Below are 20,945 nucleotides of genomic sequence, written 5' to 3' on the forward strand. Positions count from 1 at the left end.
ATGCTGGCAAAGCACCATGGGTAGCTCTCCTGACTCTGGTGAGGATCGGGACTTCTGTGACATCAGTGGATTGCTCTCCCAATATGCTTTTCTCAGTTTAGGAGGCTTCTTTTCCACCTTGGATTGTCAAACACAGAGTAAATCTGAATGGAGCCTTTTTGCAAGTGGCGAGGGGATGCTCTTGATGTCTCTGGTTTTTAGAGCTATCCTTGCTGCTTCAGAATAAATGCTATCCAGCCATTCTAGGGACCTTAAATTAATGTTGTTAAAGTGCCCTGAAGATGAAAAGCAAGAGTTATATAAACCAGCACACTTCAGACATACTGTACTGGTTTGGTTTTTTATACTGCAAAATTAGTGTTTTAGTGGTTGGAAAAGCCACTCCCAAATGAGTTACAATGCCTGAAGATGAAGACCAAGGTCGTTATTTGTTGCCACCTAAAAGCCCAGTGCAGTTTACAAAATAAATATGGCTGGGACACACACAGAACTGAGCCAGGAACATAATGGAGAGTTTAGAAAAACCAGCGTCCAAGTGCAGCTGTGTATAATGAATAGAGTTAAATCAACTATAAAATAACTTGGTGATTTTACAATGCATCATAAAAAACAAAGTCATACAAGTTTTAAATATATAGTAAGCAATTATGCAACGACTTATTTAGGAGGCTAGTAAACAATGCCAGTTTCTAGACTTTCCTTCCTTTTAAGATACTGTGTATTTATTTACAAAGTATCAAAAGCTGTTTCAATTGAGAAATCCAAGATGTCAGAGATTTAATTTGGAAAAGTAAACCAGTGAAATTAACAATAGAATTACTATTATCTATGAGTAGGAAATGGATGGGGAGATGATATTCTGAAATGAATGAATGAATCTATTATTGTTCTAAGTATTTTTAGATTTCAACCTTCACTCAGTATTTCTTTTTATTTGATAAATAAAAATTTGCTTTTGACAATTTGTTCATAAGTACTGACTACAAACTTGCCTTCAGAGTCTGAATTGATTATTGGTACCCTTGCAAAGAGGCTTCATTTAGGAATAGGAAAATAGGTGATGATGTCATTGCAATTGTGCTTTCACGTGTTGACTCTATGTGAAGTGACTTAACTATGCCCCACATGAAATTCACAGGTAAATGAATGGAACTAAAAAAAAAACATCCTGAGTGAAGTATCCCAGATCCAAAACCATAAATATAGTGTGTATTTTTTACATTGAAATATTAGCTGTTAAGTTGAGGATAACTGAGGTAAAAATCTGCCAAATCACCGTGGTTAGGTATAGAGTAAGGGACCGGAGGGACAGGTAGCTCTACTAGGAAGAGGAAAAGGAATAGATAGTAATGGATGGTTGGGGGTGTAGAATAGGAGGTTTGATTTGGGAGGGGAATGAAAAGAGGATGAAGGGAATCCAGGGAAAGACAGCTTTAAAAAGGGTCATATGATGGGTAGTACAGAAAGTGAATGCAGTAGACATCTCTCCTTAAATACATATATACATGTATGAAGGTGATGTAAACTAAATAGCCAAATAATGTGGCAGACAGAGCCCCAACTGGTCATCTCTTGTCACCAAATGAAGCTTCCAGTCCCAGGACTGGGTTACATCAAACTGAGTTGTTGACCAAAGGGGTCATATGGGAATCCACAAACAACATAGGGTGTTTCCAAGACTACAGATTGCTCTCCACACACCTACAGCAAGGCCCTGTTGTTGAAGACTATATAACTCATTGAACATGGAGAGGTTGAACTGTTGCCTACATAGAACCTTCACCCCTATGTTCTATGGTCTTTGATACAGGAAGATGCTCTGTATGATAGCCCAGCCACAAACCCTTTGGTCAGCAATAGTGTCTTGCCTGCAATTTATGCTAGTGCAATGGAGGCATAAACCTTAAAAGAAAAAAGAACTAATATCTTATTTGACTTAAGACCCACTCTATAATATGGAGCCCAATACCTGATATTGCTTGGGTGACCAAGAACCCAAGACTAGAGAGCCTAGGGACTTAAGATAAAACCTAACACTATTGTTAGTTTAACATATATATATATACATATATATATATATATATATATAAAACCTTGCAATAGAATGACTCTTAATGACACCATGCTATACTCATAGATCAGTGCCTTGCTCAGCCATCATCAGAGATGCTTCCTCCTGCAGCAGATGGGAACAAATACAGAGATCACAGTCAGACATTAAGTAGAGTGAGACCTTTGAGCATTCAGCCCTAAATGGGATGTCACCCATCAAATCCTTGCCATAAGGTCCTGGGGAACCCAGTGAAAGATGGGCAGAAAGAATGTAAAAGCCGTGGGGAGGAAGGACACAGGCCCTCAAGGTCAGCATGATCACAGCTCATATGAACTCACGGAGACTGTGGGCAAAGTCTGTACGGGGCTGCACCAGGTCCTCTGTATTCATTGTGCCTTCCAGTTTCGTGTTTTTATGGGACCCCTGACTCTGCAAACAAGTGGATCTTGTGCCTTCTCTTGGGCTCTTTTCCTTCTGGTTTGCTTGTTTTTGTTTTATTTTATGTCTAATTCCAATGTGTTAGTTTTTGTTTCATCCTATTATATCTTACTCTGCTTTGCTATTATCCCTTAGAAGCCTGTTTGTTTTCTAAGAGACAGAACGTAAATGGAGCAGGATCGGAGGGGAGGTGGGGAGGAACTCTGAGGAGCAGAGAGGGGGGGACTGTAATTGGGATATATTATGTGAGAAAAATATCTATTTTAAATAAAGGAAAAATTAGGGAAAAACAAACAAATATCCAGAATTCACTGAAGCAAGAACCCTCTTTTTTTTTTTTTTCTTTCTGCCCCAGGAAGGTGCAAGCCATTTCCTTAACAAATATGAACTTTCAGTCTGGTGCAGATATTGCCATATGCTCCTTTCTTTCTCAGTTGACACTATATTGATGTCAGTCATTTGTTATCAGCAGCATGGGTAGATCTGGACTGAATGGAGGACCTCTCTAGTCAGTTATAGCTGGGGGGCTGGGGCTATGGCTCACTGGTAGAATACACACCTGGCTTGCCGAGGTTCTGTTTTTAATTTCTTTCTATCATGAAGGAACTTCATAAAAGAAGCTCTAAAAACATGTGTGGCCAAGAATAAACTAAAACAGAATTCAAAGGGGTTGGGTAATTCTGTAATGATGGCATGTAAAGCAATATGACATAAAAGTCACAGCACTGGGCCTGGAAAGGTGACTCAGCTTTAGTTAGGAGTTTGTTCTGCTCCTTCCAAGGACCCTGGTTCCATTCACAGCACTTCCATGGAAATACCTTCAGCTCCCTGGCGATCTGGTGCTCTCTTCTGGCCTTCTCAGGTACCAGGAATGTGCATGGTACACAGGTATACATACAAGCAAAACACTAAACACACAAAATGAAAATTAATACTTTTTTAAAGCCATTGTTTACAATTTTTAGGGAAAAAAGTGTAGAGGTTAAATTCCATGGAGGTCTGAGGAGTTTCTTCTCATGGAAATGTATTTGATTGAAGTATTTACATTTCATCCAGAAAATGCTATCAACACGAAGTATTCTTTTTCTAAAATTTGAAGCAACATAAAATGCCATTATTGGCTATGTTTGACCCACATCTATGACAGCTTCCTAGGAATCTATCATTATGGGAACTCCCTAGTTTAGTATAATGATTTTTAACTCAGATGAGTGGGAGGGAAACCCACATTTCATTCCATAATAAAGTTTGAAAATTTTTGTTCATTAAGTTTTCCTTGACATCATGTATTTTTGCAGGAATTATATGTTCCATTTTCTTGTTTTAAATAAGATGATTATTTTGTATACTTTTTTTTACAAGACACAGGAAGATAATGTACTCATATGTTACTTAGTATCATAAATAGTCACATTTGTTGGCTAGATTATAATACAGACAAATTTAGTTGGCATTATCTCCATAGAGTTTAGTTTTTAACTCCTATGATAGCAAAACAAATATGACATTTTGCTATGGAGTTTGCCTCTTTTTCCACGGTTACTTCTCCTATTGCAAAGGGTTGGGTGTTGTTGCAGGTAGCATGGTGGTCAAGGGCAGCCACCGGCTAGATGCCAGGGTAACATCAGCAAGTTTCCCTGAAATCGATTTCTCCTTTTCATCTTCCTGAAGAGATTGAATTCAGATACTGCACATGTCTGCAGCTACACTCAGATTCAGCTTCTCAATCACAGCCCTATTTTTTCCAGATTGATCATTTTACATGTTCAGGACAAAAAGCTGCTTTCAGATCTTACATATAAATGGTGCTTAAACCGAGATGATTTGTTGCAGATAGAGCTAAGTCTAAGTTTAAAAATCTCAAAAACTAGGCAGATGACTTGGCTGGTGAAAGTATTTCCCAAACAAGTCTTACGACCTGAGTTCAATTCCCAAATCCGACATAAAAAGATAGATACTGACACACATCTGTAAGTTCAGCATTCCTGAAGCAAGGCAGGAGGCAGAAATCAGAGAAGTTACAGAACCTTGTAGACCAGCAGCTCGGGAGACAAGGAACTCTGTCTCCAAGGTGGACAGGCAGAACCTGGAAAGCAAGGAAAAATTCCTGAAAGCTGTCCTCTTACCTACCTATCTACACACACACACACACACACACACACTCCTTAAAGTTGTCACTTTACCTACATACACACATTAAATAAATAAAGCTCATCAGGATATGAGACACCCAGGGTATTGTGATGCAAGCCAATATTCCCTGCAAGCACTTTAACCATAAATAAACATTTCCACACTAAGATCTGATGTTCTAATACGTTATACACCACTTCTCAGGGTTATAAGTACATTACAATTTTATTAATTATTTTATTTTCAGTTTTTGAAACCGGGTCTCTTGTATTGCAGGCTGGCCTTAAACTCCTTATGTAGTTGAGAATGACCTTGAACTACTGGTCCTTCACTAGGTTTACATTTTGTTTTATGTGATAATGAGGCTCTGGCCCAGTGGGTTGTACATGCTAAGCAAGCACTCTATCAATTGAGTTACCTTCCCAGTCCAAATGTATAAAGATTTTAAACTGAGCAGTGACAGCTCTGTGAGGAAGATCTAACAGACATCACTGTCTATTAATAATAAGGCAGATGTCCCCATATGGTACCATTTTCTCTCCCAATAAATGATGAAACATGTTCATTCTTGCCAAGGATGTGCACTCGAGGTACAGACTCTGAAAAGCCAATATGTGATAAATGTTTCTAGGCATTTAGTGGGTCCAGGGCAGGAAATTCGGACACAGCGGTTCAAAGGCAAAGGTCTTCTAGAGAAAATTGGCATCTGGTTCTGAAGTGGGATATATAGGATCACTTCTTCTTTTATTTTTATTTTTATTTTTTTTAGCCCTACAGGAACAACACCAGCATTAATTATACAAACGGCCTTTCTGGTTGGGTTTAAAAAATGTTGAGCATGACTCAGCAAGAAATTTCAAAAGCGGTGTCTTTACCTTCTTAATCGATCTTTTTGGTTTTTTTTTTTTTTTTTAAACCTGCAGTCTGTTACATGAAGAGGTTAGATAGTATTTAAGAAAAGAGGTCATGACTGTAGTGGTCTTTGAGAAACTCCAACTTTGCCAAGGGGAAGCAGTCACCTCCCACCTCCGGTACCCATGGATCCTCCTAGCCTTTGGCTTCAAGTAGAAAATCTGCAAGATTATCTGTTTGCTCTTGAGCTGCAAGCACATAGAACTTGCCACATCTCCAAACCAAAGGCTGTCTCTCCCTATCCCAAGCGGTAGGTGACTGGGGGCGTGGGGGCGCCTGGCTCCTTACTTTTGCTTATGTGGCAACTTGGAACAGGGGCAGTTCCTCAAATAAAGATACAAGGCCACGGAAGACTATAAGTCCCTGCTAAAATGACAGTAAAGGATCCTGTTAGAAAAGGAAAGCTTAGCTTGCCAGGCCCCCGGAAGCTTGGGGGTGGGGGAAAGTCGTCTCACCTATTTTGGAAACTACTTACAGATGTGGGGAAACCTCGGAATTGCTCACACCAGGGGTTTTTGCAGAGATTTCCTCTGACTCCCACCTCCCCCCCCTTCCCCAATTTCCCGCAACCTGTGTTTGTCTTGAGTCTGCTCGGCTGATGTGTGGTTTACGTCTCTGATCCAGCTGCGGACTCTTACACCCTGTCCTAGGGAGGAAGTCAAACAAGCGAAGCGGTGAAGCCGAAGGGTACTAGGAGGCGCTGGGCACGGGCGCCAGATCTGTCAGAAAATGTGCGTGGCGAGTATTACTTCCAACTTCCCGTCCCGCGCCCACGTGAGCCCTCGCGCCAGCCCATCACCGAGGGCTTACTTAGAGTTTCCTGCTGGTGCGATCTGGAACTCGATTATTATTTTTTTAATTGATTTTTCCAGTTCTTAGTAAAACTTTGTTGGTTGGGAGACTGACTTTGAACAGAACTCTATTTTCTTACCTAAAACAGACAGGGGGGGTCAGATACTTCCACTCTCAGGCGGTAGGAAGGTTACACAGCAGTCATGCAAAGAAACACACTGCCTGTTTATCTGGGGGCGGGGTGGGGGCAGCATGGGGAGATTTGCAGTGAAGTTGTCACGATCCCTCGCGCCACCCCCGGTCTGGCGCTGTGCATCGACACGTACCTCATCTATTAATTGCTGTTCATGGAGGGCAGATGAGGAATACATTCGTTTTTATCTTTAGCAAAATAGAAATGGAAATGTCAGCGCGCTCGTGTCTGTTTGTTTGTATAAGGCTATCAAACGAAGTCAGAGAGGAGGCTGTGGCCCGGATCCTGACCCTGATTGTATGAATAAGTAAGCAGGATGCGAGTGATTGGGTTAGATGCTGCGAAGATTTTTTTTTCAAGTTAGGAAGAGGGTAAAAAAGACAGCTCGGAGCGGGGAAAGAGGCACTCCAAATCCTCACACCCCTTTGCTCTGCGGGCAGTGAGGAGCTTCCCTGGCTTCTGCAGGCTTTTTAAGGTCTGGTAGCGTAGAAATGCCTGCCTCCCACCCCCTTCCTCGGTCTCCCCTTTCAGTTCAGAAGTGCTGATGTGCAGACCGGATTCATCTTCTCCGAGCAGCGGCGGCGGTGGCGGCGGCGGCGGCGGCGGCGGGCGCAGGCGGCTGCAGCTCGCGCTCGGCCGCGGGGTCCTGACAGCGGCGGGGGCGCGGCGGCGCGGGAGCCCGAGCTCTGGTAGCAGCTGAGCCAGCGGTGCGCCTGTCGCCGCGGCCGCGATCGCGGGAAGTTCGGCCGCTGGAAGAGGACCTGGACCGAGCCGGGTTGCCTGCAGCTGCCCCGGCCGAGCTCCTCACCTGCCCTCTGCCCACCCACGGGCCCCCAGCCAAGTTCCCCAGCACCCGGGCGAGCCAGGCAGTGCTTGCCCTCTCTACGGTCCCGAAGACACCCGCATGTCTCCGGACACCTGAACACTCAGGTCTTTCCGAGGAGTCTCCCAGTGGGGAGAAGAGCACTGTCCCCTGAGTCCCGCAGATCCACGCGGCCCTCAGGGTCTGGTCCCCTCCTTTTCCCCTGGGGGAGGAGGATGGGTTTGCAAGGGCTCTCCCGGAGGATGCCCCTGTGGTTAGTGGTCTCGGGTATTGTTTTTTTCCCGGGAGCTGTGGGTCTGCACTAGCCTCGATTACGATTACACTTTTGATGCGAACGAAGAGGACAAAACGGAGCCTATAGATTACAAGGACCCGTGCAAAGCTGGTAAGTGACTGTTTAAGTTGGGACCTTGGCGCGCCGCTGGGGACCAAGGTGTTGGAATCTCCTACTGGAAGCACTGGGGAGATCACCTGTTTCCTTCTCTCCCTCCCTAGCCCCTCCGCCGCCCCTCCTCCCTCCTCCTCCTTTTTTCCCCTTCCCCCTCCCCACCCTGCGTGGCCCAAGTTCCCTGGAGTTCTGTGCTAGTAGGATCCGATGCCAAGCACTCGTTTAAGGCAAACGTCCCGTCCCGGAGTTTCGGATCCCTCCCCCAACCACTGTGAAATTAAACAAGTCATAAACACAGCTGGCTTCTGTGGGTTTTAAATGCCAGCACGCAGCGGGTTCAATGCGTCCAGAGAGGACAAGACCTCCCCTGTTCCAGGACGCGATTCCCCAACGGCTGTTCAAGACCAATGGGGCAGGATTTTCCAAAAGGTGGGTGGGGATGGCATCACTACCTCAGGGCATCTTCACTCTTTGTTTTAACGGGAGTTTTAAGTGTGAGTTTCAGGCCAGAGGATGTTGTGGCAACCTTAGAAGAACTCAATTCTAGATAAGATTCCCGTTTTATTTTTCAAGTTTAAAATAATTCTAAAAATATTTATGCCAAGTTACTGTCCCATTTAAGTTTGCATCTTCCTTCCTGAAAACACTCTCAGACAGCAGTGGGAGTGGCAATGTCTGAAGTCCGGGGCTCACCCTGCGGGGTCCGGGAACCCCCAGGTCTAGCCCTTCTCTTCCAAGTGCCAAGGGCTTCTGTCTTGCCTGTGGCAGGAGCCCCATGTGTGCAGCTTTTAGGGACCACGTGAGCTCAGTGCCCCAGGGAGCTCAACATTGGCTGAAACACCAGTCAAGGACTGGAGATTCCCTATCCTAGGTTCTGTTGGATTGTGGCTGAGGCAATCTCAGGTCAGCCTGGACTCATGACTAACTTTGGGAAGGTTACTATAACAGGCTAAAGCAATGGTATTCTTTGGGAAACAGAAGGCAAGGTCTGTCCCAAGTCAAGAGGTGTGGTCTTCCAGAAAAGGGGCAGAGAGAAAGGGTGGGCCTGATAGCAAATAAACCTAAGCATATTCAGATACCAAGACTGATTGGTAGGTCTGCGGTTGGATTTCCTGTTTTCCATAGGTAAGTGATCCCCAGGAGTCGAACCTTCTTGGGTCTGAAGGAGACCTGTGCACAATCAAAGCAACATGCTGAAAATTCCCTCCTTAATTCTTACCGGTGATGACACGTGGTCTTTCAGTGCTTGCAAGCTGTCAGATCTTTCCTGGTGAACATTTTATGCCGGTTCTCCTTCAAAACTCAGAGTGGTTTCGGGGATATCTGTCTTGAACCCAGAATTCTGATTATGTTCTGTGTTAATAAATTCACTCGGTGCCGTTAATACTTTTCCCATGTTCCTCGGTCTTGAGGGTTTGGTCCAAGAAATTCATCTGCTATAGTGATGACTAAAGATTAAGCAACTTCCCAAATGTAACTTTTGGTAGATGGAGCGTTTGCAATAATGCTGTCACGTGGAAAGTGTGCATTTCCGGCTTGTCCTCAGGTATGGGCAAGGCCCAAAGTTTATAACATTGTAAGAGAATTATCTGTTGTGACACTCTTTCGTGTGAAAGATTTACCAGCTACCAAGGTAAGGTGTCTGTCTGTGCTGTGTGCTTCTGTACAACTTAAGCATGGCTGTTTATTTTTTTTTGGCAAATAAACACAGAATGAAAGGGAAAAAGACAACTTGAGTAATACTGACGTTTTGTTTCCCCTTCACTATAGCATTATTTTTGAATATGAATTTTGGCGTTGAAAGAGAAAATAATGACAGAATGGCTATTGCTGTTATTTTTCACTTATTTTTGAGCGTGAGTCTGTCAGCATGCGTGTCTGTTTGCATATGTTCAGAAAGAATGGCCAGTGTAGGATGTAAAGAATGAACAGGTTCTGGGGTGTCTTTTCGTGCGTTCTCTCTTTAGCACACCGAGACAAAAGACTTTAACTGAGCCATCTGCCTGGAGAGTGATGAAATTATTCCCTTTTGTTAGTACTCTGTAAGTTATAGAGTTAAAACACCCTGAGAGAACATGAATACGTGAACATGACCCATGCAAGAGTCAAAAGAAGGTTGCTGGAAAAAAAAAAAAAGAAGAAAAGGATGCAGACCAGTGGGAAAAAAGCCATGCAAAGTCAAAAGAGGAACTTTTTAGGTCTAGACCACCTTTTCTGTCTTCACGTAGTGGATTCCAGGGCCTGGTCTAGGATTGAGAAGCAAGTCCTTTCTGAACTTCACTAGTATGCATCCCGATATTCCTTGCATTGTGAGGTGGCTTGATGGTACAGTGACAAACAGCCTTATGGCTTTGAATTGCTGAGTACATGGTTCTAGCTGGGGTCACAGCATCCCTGCTGGTGTTTGTTAATCTTGCAATCATACAGACAGGAAAACGGAGACTGAATGACATTAAAAACGTATGTCCTATCACCCAGGAGCTCCATCCTGGCTTCATTTTTTTAGTTTTCCTTTCTAAGCCTTTCTTTGAAACACAAACAAACAAACAACAAACACCAACCACAGAAATAAGCCCAGGCTTTCCTGTAATCCTGATTGGTATAGAGGAAAGTACTCTTATATCACATGTGAGTGACCTGACCGAGAATTTAGTTTCATTTATTTTAAATCTAAGTCCTGGAAGTCAGAGGTCATAAACAGTTTAAATATTTATCACAAGCATATTGCCAGATCCACCCCCAGGAATCTAGTACATTTTCAATGCAAGACTATTAATGGTCTCAGCTGTAAAGTTTTATTTCAAATAAGATTAAAAAAACCATGGTACCCACGGAAAAATATTCTCAGTTATAACTTGTTAGAAGTGATTCCATCCTCAATTCATCCAGGAAGTTGAATGCAATTGTTCGTCTATGAGGGTTCTGATTTCAAGACTGGAAAGACTGTGGGAGAGACAGGAAGCTTATAGTCATTTGGGTGGGTTGATCAAGACATTTCTGGTATAAATAAAAATGTATGGTGTAGGGCCCCATGACTTCAAGCGTGCTCATGGATGAAATTGGCCCGATGGATGGTGGGTACTTCCTTCCGCGCATGTCTTTTCACAGAGCTGCAGATAGAACACCACCAAGGGCTGTCTGGCTGACCACTTCACTGCACTGGTAGGCCATCCGCTCCTCTTAATGTGCAATGCGGTTGCTCTCATTCTCTGGAGTGGAAAGGGGTCTCCAGAGGCACGGGGAGCCCCAGGCTGTGCGAGCTTGTCTTAAAGCAGGGGATGACGTGTCTCCGTGTCTCCTTTCACAGTGCTACCCCAGTAAGTGTTAACCTGAAACCTGACATCTGTAAAGTGTCTGGGAAAATCCAGTTTCCAAGCTTATCTGCCAGAGTTGTGTAGAAATGATGTGTAAAAGCAGAGACTGATGAGATAATTGGACTAAAACATCTCCCTCCCTCCTCCCCCCACTTCCCTGCCTTCTCCATCCAACTCTTCCTTATGTTCATTTCTCTATATTTAAGATGGTATTGAGGATGATCAGGCAACTGAAAATACAAAGACTGACTAAATTGTGTTTTGTATGATGAATGGAAACTTAGAAGATTGACAGGTAAAATCCAATATTTGTCAGTAAGTTCCTTCTCCCTTTGCACACATGTGAGCTTCACATGAAACAGTTTTCTACCTTGAAATTCATGAGGAGATGGTACTTTTGCTTTTTCTAGAGGTCAGTGAGGTGAGAGGTTGAGCTTGCACTTTGGAAGCACCCTGAGCATCAGCATGGAGAAATAAGCCTTCGGCATCCCGAATACTCCTTTCTGCTTTCCCTTCTGACCAAGGCCCTGGTTTCTGTGTGTACTAGGTCTTGGGGAAATTTTCAAAAATTTCTAATTTCTAGACAAGTTGTTTTTTGTTGTTCTTGGTGTTGTATTTTCTGGCTGGACTGGCATCCTCTTAGGTACAGCATTTCAGAACTTGCTCAATTCCACATCTACTTTATTCCATCACAATTTGAAATATCCAAACATTTACCCTGAAGTTGGCAGCTCTTTAGACTGCCAAGCTCTCATTTGAAAACCCATGTCCAGGGGCTGCTGCTTTAGCCAGTCACTTCTGTCTTAGTTTTCATGGCTGAGATCTTGAAAATATATATTTTTTTCTCTTTTTTTGCTTCTGGCACCAGCCAACATAGAAATGGCCAAAATAAGGTTTGCAAAATGGCTGAATAAGGCGTATACTTGAATTCTACTCTTCATTTGCTGGGAGCACCTATTTCACTGTCGTCCGGTGGGCCAGTGGGTGTTCTAGTTCACAAGCAACAGTTACTGGAAGTATGTATGGGAAAGAAAAATTATTTTTTTGAACATATTTTCTTAGATCAAGTAACTTGTTTCTAAAGTCTGGTTTTCCCTTCCCATCTTCCCCTCCTTTCCCTTCTCTCGATCCCTTTCTTTCCCTACCCATTCCTTGTAGGGTGTTGAGTTGTAGGGTGTCCTGAACTCATCACACTTTTGTCTCCGTACAGTGTGACTGGAAAATTCAAAATTCAGTTGGATAGTTTTGGTTTCGTGTTGTTGGTTTCCTCACATATTCTCGATGCTAACTACTTGTGAGATGAAGTTTGTGAGTATTTCTCCACTTCTGTAACTCGTCTCTCCACTCAGCTTTTCTTCCTTACAGTTAGGAATACTTCTAGTTTCACATAATCTTACTTGTCTACTTTTTCCTTTGTTGCCTGCATTTTTGCGTCCTTGGCTAAAATAATCCTTGCTTGGATCAATGGTACACAGAGGCTCTTCATTCTCCCAGTAGTTTTACAATGTGGAGGTTTGATAGTTCTGTCTTTAACCTACCTTAGGCTGATTTTATAAAATATGCAGGTCCTGTTCATTCTTAATGTGGACATAGCTTTCCTAATATTGTTTATTTAACCATGTCTTTTGGCAGGTGGAAGGTACATGTCTGATATCTCATCACATGCCAGTTGGGGGAAGGGGCATCAGGAATTAAAGGTGGTCCTTGCATACTTAGTATGCACAGTAAGTTAGGCCTCGGTTTAGGTTAAATGGGACCTTGTTTCCCATGTGTTTTGGAAGCTTCTGTTGGATGTCTTTTGGCTCCAAATGCCCGAGACTACTTCTGTGTCCTGTTTTCTTCTATTGCTTTGTATATCTATTTTTATGCCAGTGCCATGCTGGACTAATTATTAGAACTTTGTGGTGTATTTGGGAATGAGGTAGTGTGATGTTTCCAGCTCTTCTCTTGGATGAAGACTGAATTGGCTATTCCACGTCTTTTGTGGTTTTCTACAAAACTGAAGCATTATTTCCTTACTTCAGTGAAGTAAGACTTCAATATTTTGATTTAAGTGTCTAAATCTCTTTGCGTAATACACGCATTTTAGCAATATTCTTGCAACTTTTAATTTATTTGTGCCCTTTCAGTTTCCCTCATTAGTTTGTTGTTATAGTTGTATGTGTGTGTCTGTTTGTGTGATCACGGGTATGTTTCTCATTGGCTGCATGTAAATCTGTGCACCATACATCTGCCCAGCATCTGAAAAGGCCAGTGAGGAGTGGCAGATACCTGAAAGTAGAGTTACAGATGGGTGTGAACTTTCATGTAGGTTCTGGGAATCAAACTCAAGTACTCCGGAGAAGCAGCAAGTGCTCTGAACCACTAAGCTATGCCACCAGGCACTCTCTCTCATCAGTGATTTTACATTTTATTTATCTCTGCACCCCTCCCTAGCTTCTTCCTGTGATGGTTCATGGCTTTTTATGGTGTCTCTTCAAGAAGGGTCATATGTAGTTCTCTATATTTAGGATTCCTCTTAAATATAATTAAGAGTGTGTAAGAACTTAGAAAAGACATCTTGAAAAAAAATGATTTTGTATAAAACCAACTCTTGCCCCATAATGATGGCTCACTTTTCTATGACAATCTAATATGACCATAATTTCTTCTAGTGAAACCAAGTCATCCTCCTTTATTGTATGCACCTACGTTTGAGTAGCTCAGCAAACATGACTCATGTAAAGATGAAACTCACAACCAACCGTCACAGAAAATGTCCTGGAGGCCTGTTGGTCTTCATGACACTGACATGGAGACTCCCATCCAGACACGGAGGTTAACCATTATTCATTTTAGGATATTATCTATCTATTGCTTTAATTGTGCCCTAGTCCCTCTGCTAAAATGTTTTAAACTAGGGCCTCTCATAAGCATTTTTAAGAAATGTTAAAAAACAAAGATGGATAGCCATTAAAATGAGGCATGGTACATCCTGGTGGAAACTTCTGGTGTCAGAGATGTGGTGATGGTGCTAGTGGGGGCTCCGTTACCACCTCCCTACACACTCTAGGAATGCCTTCTGCATGCTCAGAACAAGGCTAGGTCGGTGCTCCGGTGACCAGAAAGATTCCAGGGGATGCACGATTTAATTTTCTGGGAGGTATTTGAAGTCACTTACAATTCTTTCATATTCCAGCACTGGGAATGAATTGTAGAATTTTCAAAATTTGACAAGTGGAGAATACTCTCCCCAAGTTTAGTTATAACAGAATTATTTAGCAATAGGATTTAGGTAGTTTGTTTCCTTTAGTTTTCTATTGAATAATATCACTTTGAGAGGAAAATATTTAAAAATTGTTTCTAACCTCAGTGCTATGAAATGAATTTCACAGAGTAATATGCTTCTCCAGAATGCCAGAAGGGACCTCTCATTTGTTTATTTAGTTCTTGCCATTTTCGGTCCTGAAAACTGGGTATTGACTATTGGCTTTGAGGCATCTTAGCCTAATGGATTGCTTGTTTCACTGGCTTCTTGCAAAACATGTGCTTATCCTATCAGGTCACTCTGGAGAGCTCCGCTGCATATTTGTACAAAGAAGCAATGTAAATTAGGTGCTAATTGAAATCCAGAGAGTGAACCCTAGGCAGAGTTTGTTTTATCCAGCCCTTTCTCTTACAATTTACATTAATAGTTTCAGCTAAATATTTGCTGCCAGTCACACTTAAAAAATTCCTTGAATACCCATAATGAGGTCAAAAGTACTTCCAAACAAAATCGAACGGTGTGTGTCAGTATAGTGTGCAAAGCATTCAAATCAAAGTTCAAAAAAGACTGGAACAATGTTTAACACTTTGGTATTTTACCAATGAAAGGAGTCCTGACAGAGCCTGATATAAAAACATATATATTTACTATCAGCATTTGATATTTGCTGTGCTACTGACGTTTCTGTTGATGTCATTTAATTGGTGTGATGGGGAGGCAGAGGTGGAGGACACCAGGGTGTAACGGTTTACTCATTCCTTGCATTTCTCATCGATGTTGAGCTGTCAGCATGTGGATTGCGCACTGCAGAGCCACCTCCAGTAGTCCCTGGCCTGCTTGCTCCTATCAGTGTTCTTTGAACTCCTTCTTTGGCTTTGACTGAATGTGAAGTGTTTATTGGGATAATTGCTGGTTCTTGTGCTGTGCTGGGAGCCTCTGTGGCATCAGGTCAGTTGATTGACTACTCTGGAAGACGCAATTCTGTTCCTCTTCCTCAATCTGTATTGAGATAGCAAATTCTTAGCAATCGAAGGTATTTGTGTTTGTGTGTGTTTTCTAGTAAGTATTGTATTATAAGACAGGTATATGTGGTCATATGTACTTCCATGAATATAATGTTGTATATACATATATATGTACTATTTAATTAATTAACAGACTTCATATAACAGTAGTCACGTAAGATGCTGTTACCTAGTGAGGTTGTAGCCACCTCGAGTCTCTACATAATGTTATATACCAGTCACATTGCTGAAGGACACATTTATTAAACTGCATCCTCTTGTTGGGCAGCATATGACTACACTTCATGGCATAGGTATAAAAATCTTTAAGATGCTTCAAGAAGGAACAATGAGTAAGTAGAACATAGTCAAATGAGTAGAAGTTAAGTATCTCTGTATGTATCTTCATGACACATACCATAATAACATACTAAAACTGAAGAATTCTAAATAAAACAATCATCAAAGTCTAGCTAGATGGGGCAGCACACACACCTAATCCCAGAAGACAGGAGGCAGGATAAAGATGATCTCTGTGAGTTCAAGGCCATCTTGGTCTACATTGTGAACTCCAGGTCACCCAAGGCTTTATAGTAAGACTTAGTCTTAAAAACAAACAAACAAGCAAACAAGCAAGTGAACAAAAAAGTCTAAAGTTCACTGTTTTGTGGAAGTAGTCCTCATCAATCATATGAACATCATAATCACTTATGGAAACTAAGACCCAGGAAGGACTCACTGTTGGTCTAGATTGTCACAGGGTTAGGGAACGATGAGAAATGAGCTTAGGTTTCTACATTTTAGTTGCCTTCCTTTCCTTTTCTCTTGCTCCATATTCTGGAATTCCAGTCAACACAAACCTAATAAGGAGTTGATGACTCTACCACGGGAATCTGTCTGCTGTCATTTGCTGTCACAAGTTTCCATCTTTTCTTCAGTGTTTTTGAATCGTAAAGGCCTTGCACTCCACTTCCAGAGTAAGAACACTTTGCACTTGTGTGGATTAGAATGAAGGCCCTAGCTTGTTTGAGAGAATATTCTCTGTGTGTGAGAAGCTAGAAATGGAATGCCTCCATCATGCATAATGTAACTAAAATGTATATGACTAGTATTTATAGAGCTAAATATTTGAGTGTGATGAAGACACTGTTGTGTTTTTTTTTTGTCTATATTTAAATTGTAAAGGAGCACTTGCCAAGCATGGACAAAGTCCTGGGTTTAATCTCCAGCATTGTACTTGTGAAACTTAACATATATTTTTTGTTTTTTATGAGACAGAGTTTCTCTGTATTGTTTTGGAGGCTGTCGGTCCAGCCCGGCCTCTAACTCACAGAGATCCACCTGCCTCTGCCTCTGGAGTGCTGGGATTAAAGGCGTGGAAACTTAACATTTTTATAATAAATTGTGGCAGCAGGTTTACTATGTCCTTGGGGTCAGTTTGAGTGGGTTTGGGTAGAATTAAGTCACTAGTGGCCAGCTTCTGGTCATGAAGGTGCTGATATTTCTCATGGCTTCACCATTGAGACTTTTTCCCTGAATGTTCACTGAACTCATGACTATGCAACCTTAATGAATGTGAAGATTATCCTTTCAAATGCTGGCCATTCATGAAAATGATTCATACCATTTAATATATACAGATTGTGTGTGAATTTCTTTGAGGAAATGAATAAGCTATGTAAAGGTATTTTTTAAAAAATACGTGATATTTTTCATACCTGATATCTAAAAGACCTAAGATTGCATGCTTGTAAAGTTTAAGGAATAGTAAACTCATGTATAAACTGCTTGGAATCCTGGTCCAATGTCTGAGAAAGTTGATGTGTGTCCTATATGTTATGTTGATGATTCTTTTTCCAAGAAAATAAGCATGTTATCTTTACCAAATTATCATGGTTTCTAGGAAGAATTCCTGTTTGCATTTGTTTTAGTAAGTAAGTGGTTAGGGCAAATCTGGTAAAAAAAAAAAAAACAACAACAGTCTTTTCACTGTTGAATTCATTTGAAACCCAAAACTGAAAGGTGTTTGTCCTTTATAAGTATTCTTTTCAATCCAGAAGAACATTTTGTATGTATCTGAGCCTGGGTGAAATGTCGCCAAAAAAGCAATTAGTTAGGGGTTGGAATATGAAGAGTGGGAATAATGGACTAGCTTGGGAGTTTGCCTTGCTTTAAATGAATGTTTGGAATGGCATTTATGAGCAGTCAGCTGGTTAAGGTAGTCACCAATAGTCAACACAGTGAAAGATATTGATTACTGAGAGCACCTTCATGGAATTCTAGGTTTTAAATATTCACAGTAATAACAAATCTTTAATAGATATTAAAAAATTCAGAGCAAAATAACATAAAATTCAAATACAAATAAATCTCTAACTTAGAAAACAATGTATTAGAAAACAAACAATGCATTGCATACCTATTTTTTTATTGACATAGATAACTAAGCATTTAAAGATAAGATACCCCACATCACACTGTGATGGACAAGAATTGAATCCTGAAGTCTGGACGACCATTTTGTCTGCTTCCACTTCCATTTCCTTCTCTTATTTTATGTAGATATATAACGATACTCAATGCTATATAGGGAAAACAATATATTTATTTACCAGAGAGAGAGAGAGAGAGAGAGAGAGAGAGAGAGAGAGAGTCGCACAGACCAGGAGTTAGAAGCGTGGCTGGCTTCCAGGAGAAAAAAGGGAAGCCCCTTTTCCTTTTACTTCCTTTTATCTCTACCTTGACCCCGCCCTGTTGGGTGGATAGCTTTGTGGGGTTCACTCCTACATAGAAATTTTTCTTTTTTGTTTTTGGCTTTTCAAGACAGGGTTTTCTGTATTGTTTTGGAGGCTGTCCTGGCACTGGCTCTGTAGACCAGGCTGGCCTCGAATTCAGAGATTTGCCTGCCTCTGCCTCCTGAGTGCTGGGATTAAAGACATGAGCCACCAACACCTGGCCTCTAGCCTGATGTCTTAGTCAGTGTTCTATCACTATGAAGAAACACCCTGGACTTATAAAGGAAAGCATTTGCTTGGGGCTGGCTTACAGTTTCAGAGGATGAGTCTCTTGTCATCATGACAGGAAGTATTGAGACATGCAGGCAGGCAGGGAGCTGGAGAAGTGGCAGCTAAGAGTTCTACCTCAGGATCTGCAGGCAGTAGGAAGAAAGACTCTGGGCTTGGACTGGGCTTTTTGAAATCTTACTCACTTTCTCCAACACTGGCCACAACTCCCTGGTGACCTGTGTGCCTATGGTGACCATCACACTTGATGACTTAAGTTTAACCCCTAGATCCCACATAGTGGAAGGAGGAAACTAGCTACTGAGAGTTGTTCTCTGACCTCTACAGGGGCTCACAAGCATACTAAATAATGCAGATAGAGGAGGGGGGAGAAAGGGGGAGGAAGTGAAGGAGGGAGACTTTAGATTAGATACAAATGTACTCCAATACTGAACCTTCTACAGCAACTATGATTTTTGCAGTTTGGTTATCAACTCTGTTACTCTTAATTTTCTGATATATAAAATGGAGGTGATAAAAATATTAGTGAGATGAAAGCCTTTTTTCTTGCTGTGTAGGGAACTATGTTCATTCCCAAGTATTCTAAACTTTGCTTCTTGAAAAGTTAAAGCCCTTACCCCCAAAGACGTTTTTGTTTGGAAAATTGTAACCAGATGTTTCTCTCCCACCCTCCAGTTCTCAAAAAACCACTCTGAGGCTCAATATTAATTATAATTGTTTGGCCATTGGCTCAGTTATATGACTGTCTAGCTCTCACAATTAAATTAACCCATTTCTACTAATCTGTCAATCGCCACATAGCTGCAGCTTACTGGCAATGTTTTGGCATCTTACTCTCCTGGTAGCTATGTGGAGTATCCCTGACTCTGCTTTCCTTCTCTCTGTATCACTGTTTGGATTTCCCACCTGGCTAATAATTTGCCTGGCTATTAATCAAATCAACTTCTTGATTAACCAATGGTAATAAAACGTATTCATAGAATACAGAGGGGCATCCCACATCAGAAAGGTGTGAGAAGAAACAAATGCCAACATAAATGCTCGTGAGTCTCATATATATTGGCAACTTTCAATTAACATTGACTATTTTGAATGTAGTCTTGGCTACGTAGTCTCCCAGTAGTTTCTGATTTGGATTTTATTTGCCATCTGGATTTACTTGAATTTAACTATTCACAATCCCATGTTTAAAAAGAGCTAAGTTTGAGCACATGGGTCTCAGCTACAAATGTTCATCACTTCATTCAACATTGACTAAATATTTAGCATGAATGAAGCAGGAAGTAAAATAGAATTCTGGGGTCAGCACTTTACCGTGTGTGTGTGTGTGTGTGTGTGTGTGTGTGTGTGTGTGTGTGTGTGTGCGCATTGTGGGGGTGTCTCTGTGTGTCTTTCTGCAAGTATGTGTGTGGAGGCCAGTGTTCAATATCATCAATTGTTTTCTTCAATCATGTCTCCACCACTCCACCCTAATTTTTTAGATATCGCCTCTCACTGAACCTGGATTTCAGTGACTGGGTAGATGGGCTGACTATGAAGCCCTAGTAATCCTCCTGACTTCACCTCCCTGGAATTATACTAGGATTACCAGAACATGCCCAGAGCTTTGCATGTTTTAACATAGGTGCTAAGGACTGAACTCAGTTCCTCATATTTTTGTGGCAAGTGATTTACTGATTGAGCCATCTCCCCAACCTCCTCACTTTAATTTTTGCAAATAGACAAAGTTTATGTACATGGTTATGCACTAATAGCATAACTGCATTATAAATATATCTTAAGTATGTAATAGTAACATAATTGCATGCTAAAGTTATTTCAATTTAGCTTCTGAAAATGGATACTATCATAAATTATAACAACCAGAATTTATGACCTTGTACATTTTGGGAGGATTTTTTCTTTGCATGAAGAATAGAGCTCTGACAGGAATACTCACTTTAAGTACCCTGTGAACTTTGGCAGTATACTGCGATGCAACTAGTAATTACTTATGCAATTATTTGGGGATAGCCTCTATTAGCCAATCTTGATTTCTATTACTTTATCTTGAGCTTGTCACATGCCCCTTCCCCATATTATCAAATAGATAAAGCAAATTTCTGTACTCAACACCATGTTCTTATTACGTAGCTTTAAAGGCACATGGTTCACATTTTCTTTGTTTACAAAGAGAAAAGCAGAAAAGCGATAAAATAAAAGAAATGAAAGGCTGTTCCTTTGATTTGGTATCTGTTCTACTGTGACTTTGCAAAATAAACGTAATTGTTGCTTTCTTTATGTAAACTCATCTGGATTGATATTTAGTAACTAGCAAACAAACTGGTCTGGTTGTCCAAGAATGTGTACACAAGGATTGGCTATGCCACTGCAGCCATGTGCCATGTAGAGGATACCTCTTGGTTTTGTTGGTCTAAGACGATTTGAGCCCTAAGGCATCCTGAAATCTAGTGTTCTTGAAATTGCAAGGAGCCTCTTTGCAATGGATTCAGAAAGCTAGAGGATGGATAGGCCCTGTAAATTGAACAGAAAGAAAAGGATGCCACTTCTGAGTCACTGTTGGTGAGGCCCAGGGTTCAATGTTCCAGCCTAACTGTGGTGGTCACCGGGCTACCTTGGTCATAA

The 20,945-nt window shown here is 41.5% G+C and overlaps 1 protein-coding gene and 1 long non-coding RNA gene across 2 annotated transcripts in view; one reads left to right on the top strand and one right to left on the bottom strand.

Moving 5' to 3' along the window:
• Positions 1–3,413: 3,413 nt before the first annotated feature.
• LOC121139169 lies at positions 3,414–6,991 on the bottom strand. The gene is made up of 3 exons (XR_005876012.1): positions 6,107–6,991; positions 4,454–4,577; positions 3,414–3,577 (listed from the first exon to the last, which is right to left on the bottom strand). It is a non-coding gene; the product is annotated as an uncharacterized LOC121139169 (long non-coding RNA).
• A 203-nt stretch (positions 6,992–7,194) lies between these two features.
• Tll1 (tolloid like 1) overlaps positions 7,195–20,945 on the top strand; it is a 173,062-nt gene continuing 159,311 nt past the window's right edge. The window contains 2 exon segments of the mRNA XM_040742235.1: positions 7,195–7,625; positions 7,627–7,729. Of these exon segments, the coding sequence (XP_040598169.1) occupies positions 7,560–7,625; positions 7,627–7,729 (169 nt within the window). The 5' untranslated portion in view covers positions 7,195–7,559.

The sequence above is a fragment of the Mesocricetus auratus genome, unplaced genomic scaffold (genome assembly GCF_017639785.1).
Source record: "Mesocricetus auratus isolate SY011 unplaced genomic scaffold, BCM_Maur_2.0 Super-Scaffold_6731, whole genome shotgun sequence".
Lineage (NCBI taxonomy): Eukaryota > Metazoa > Chordata > Mammalia > Rodentia > Cricetidae > Mesocricetus > Mesocricetus auratus.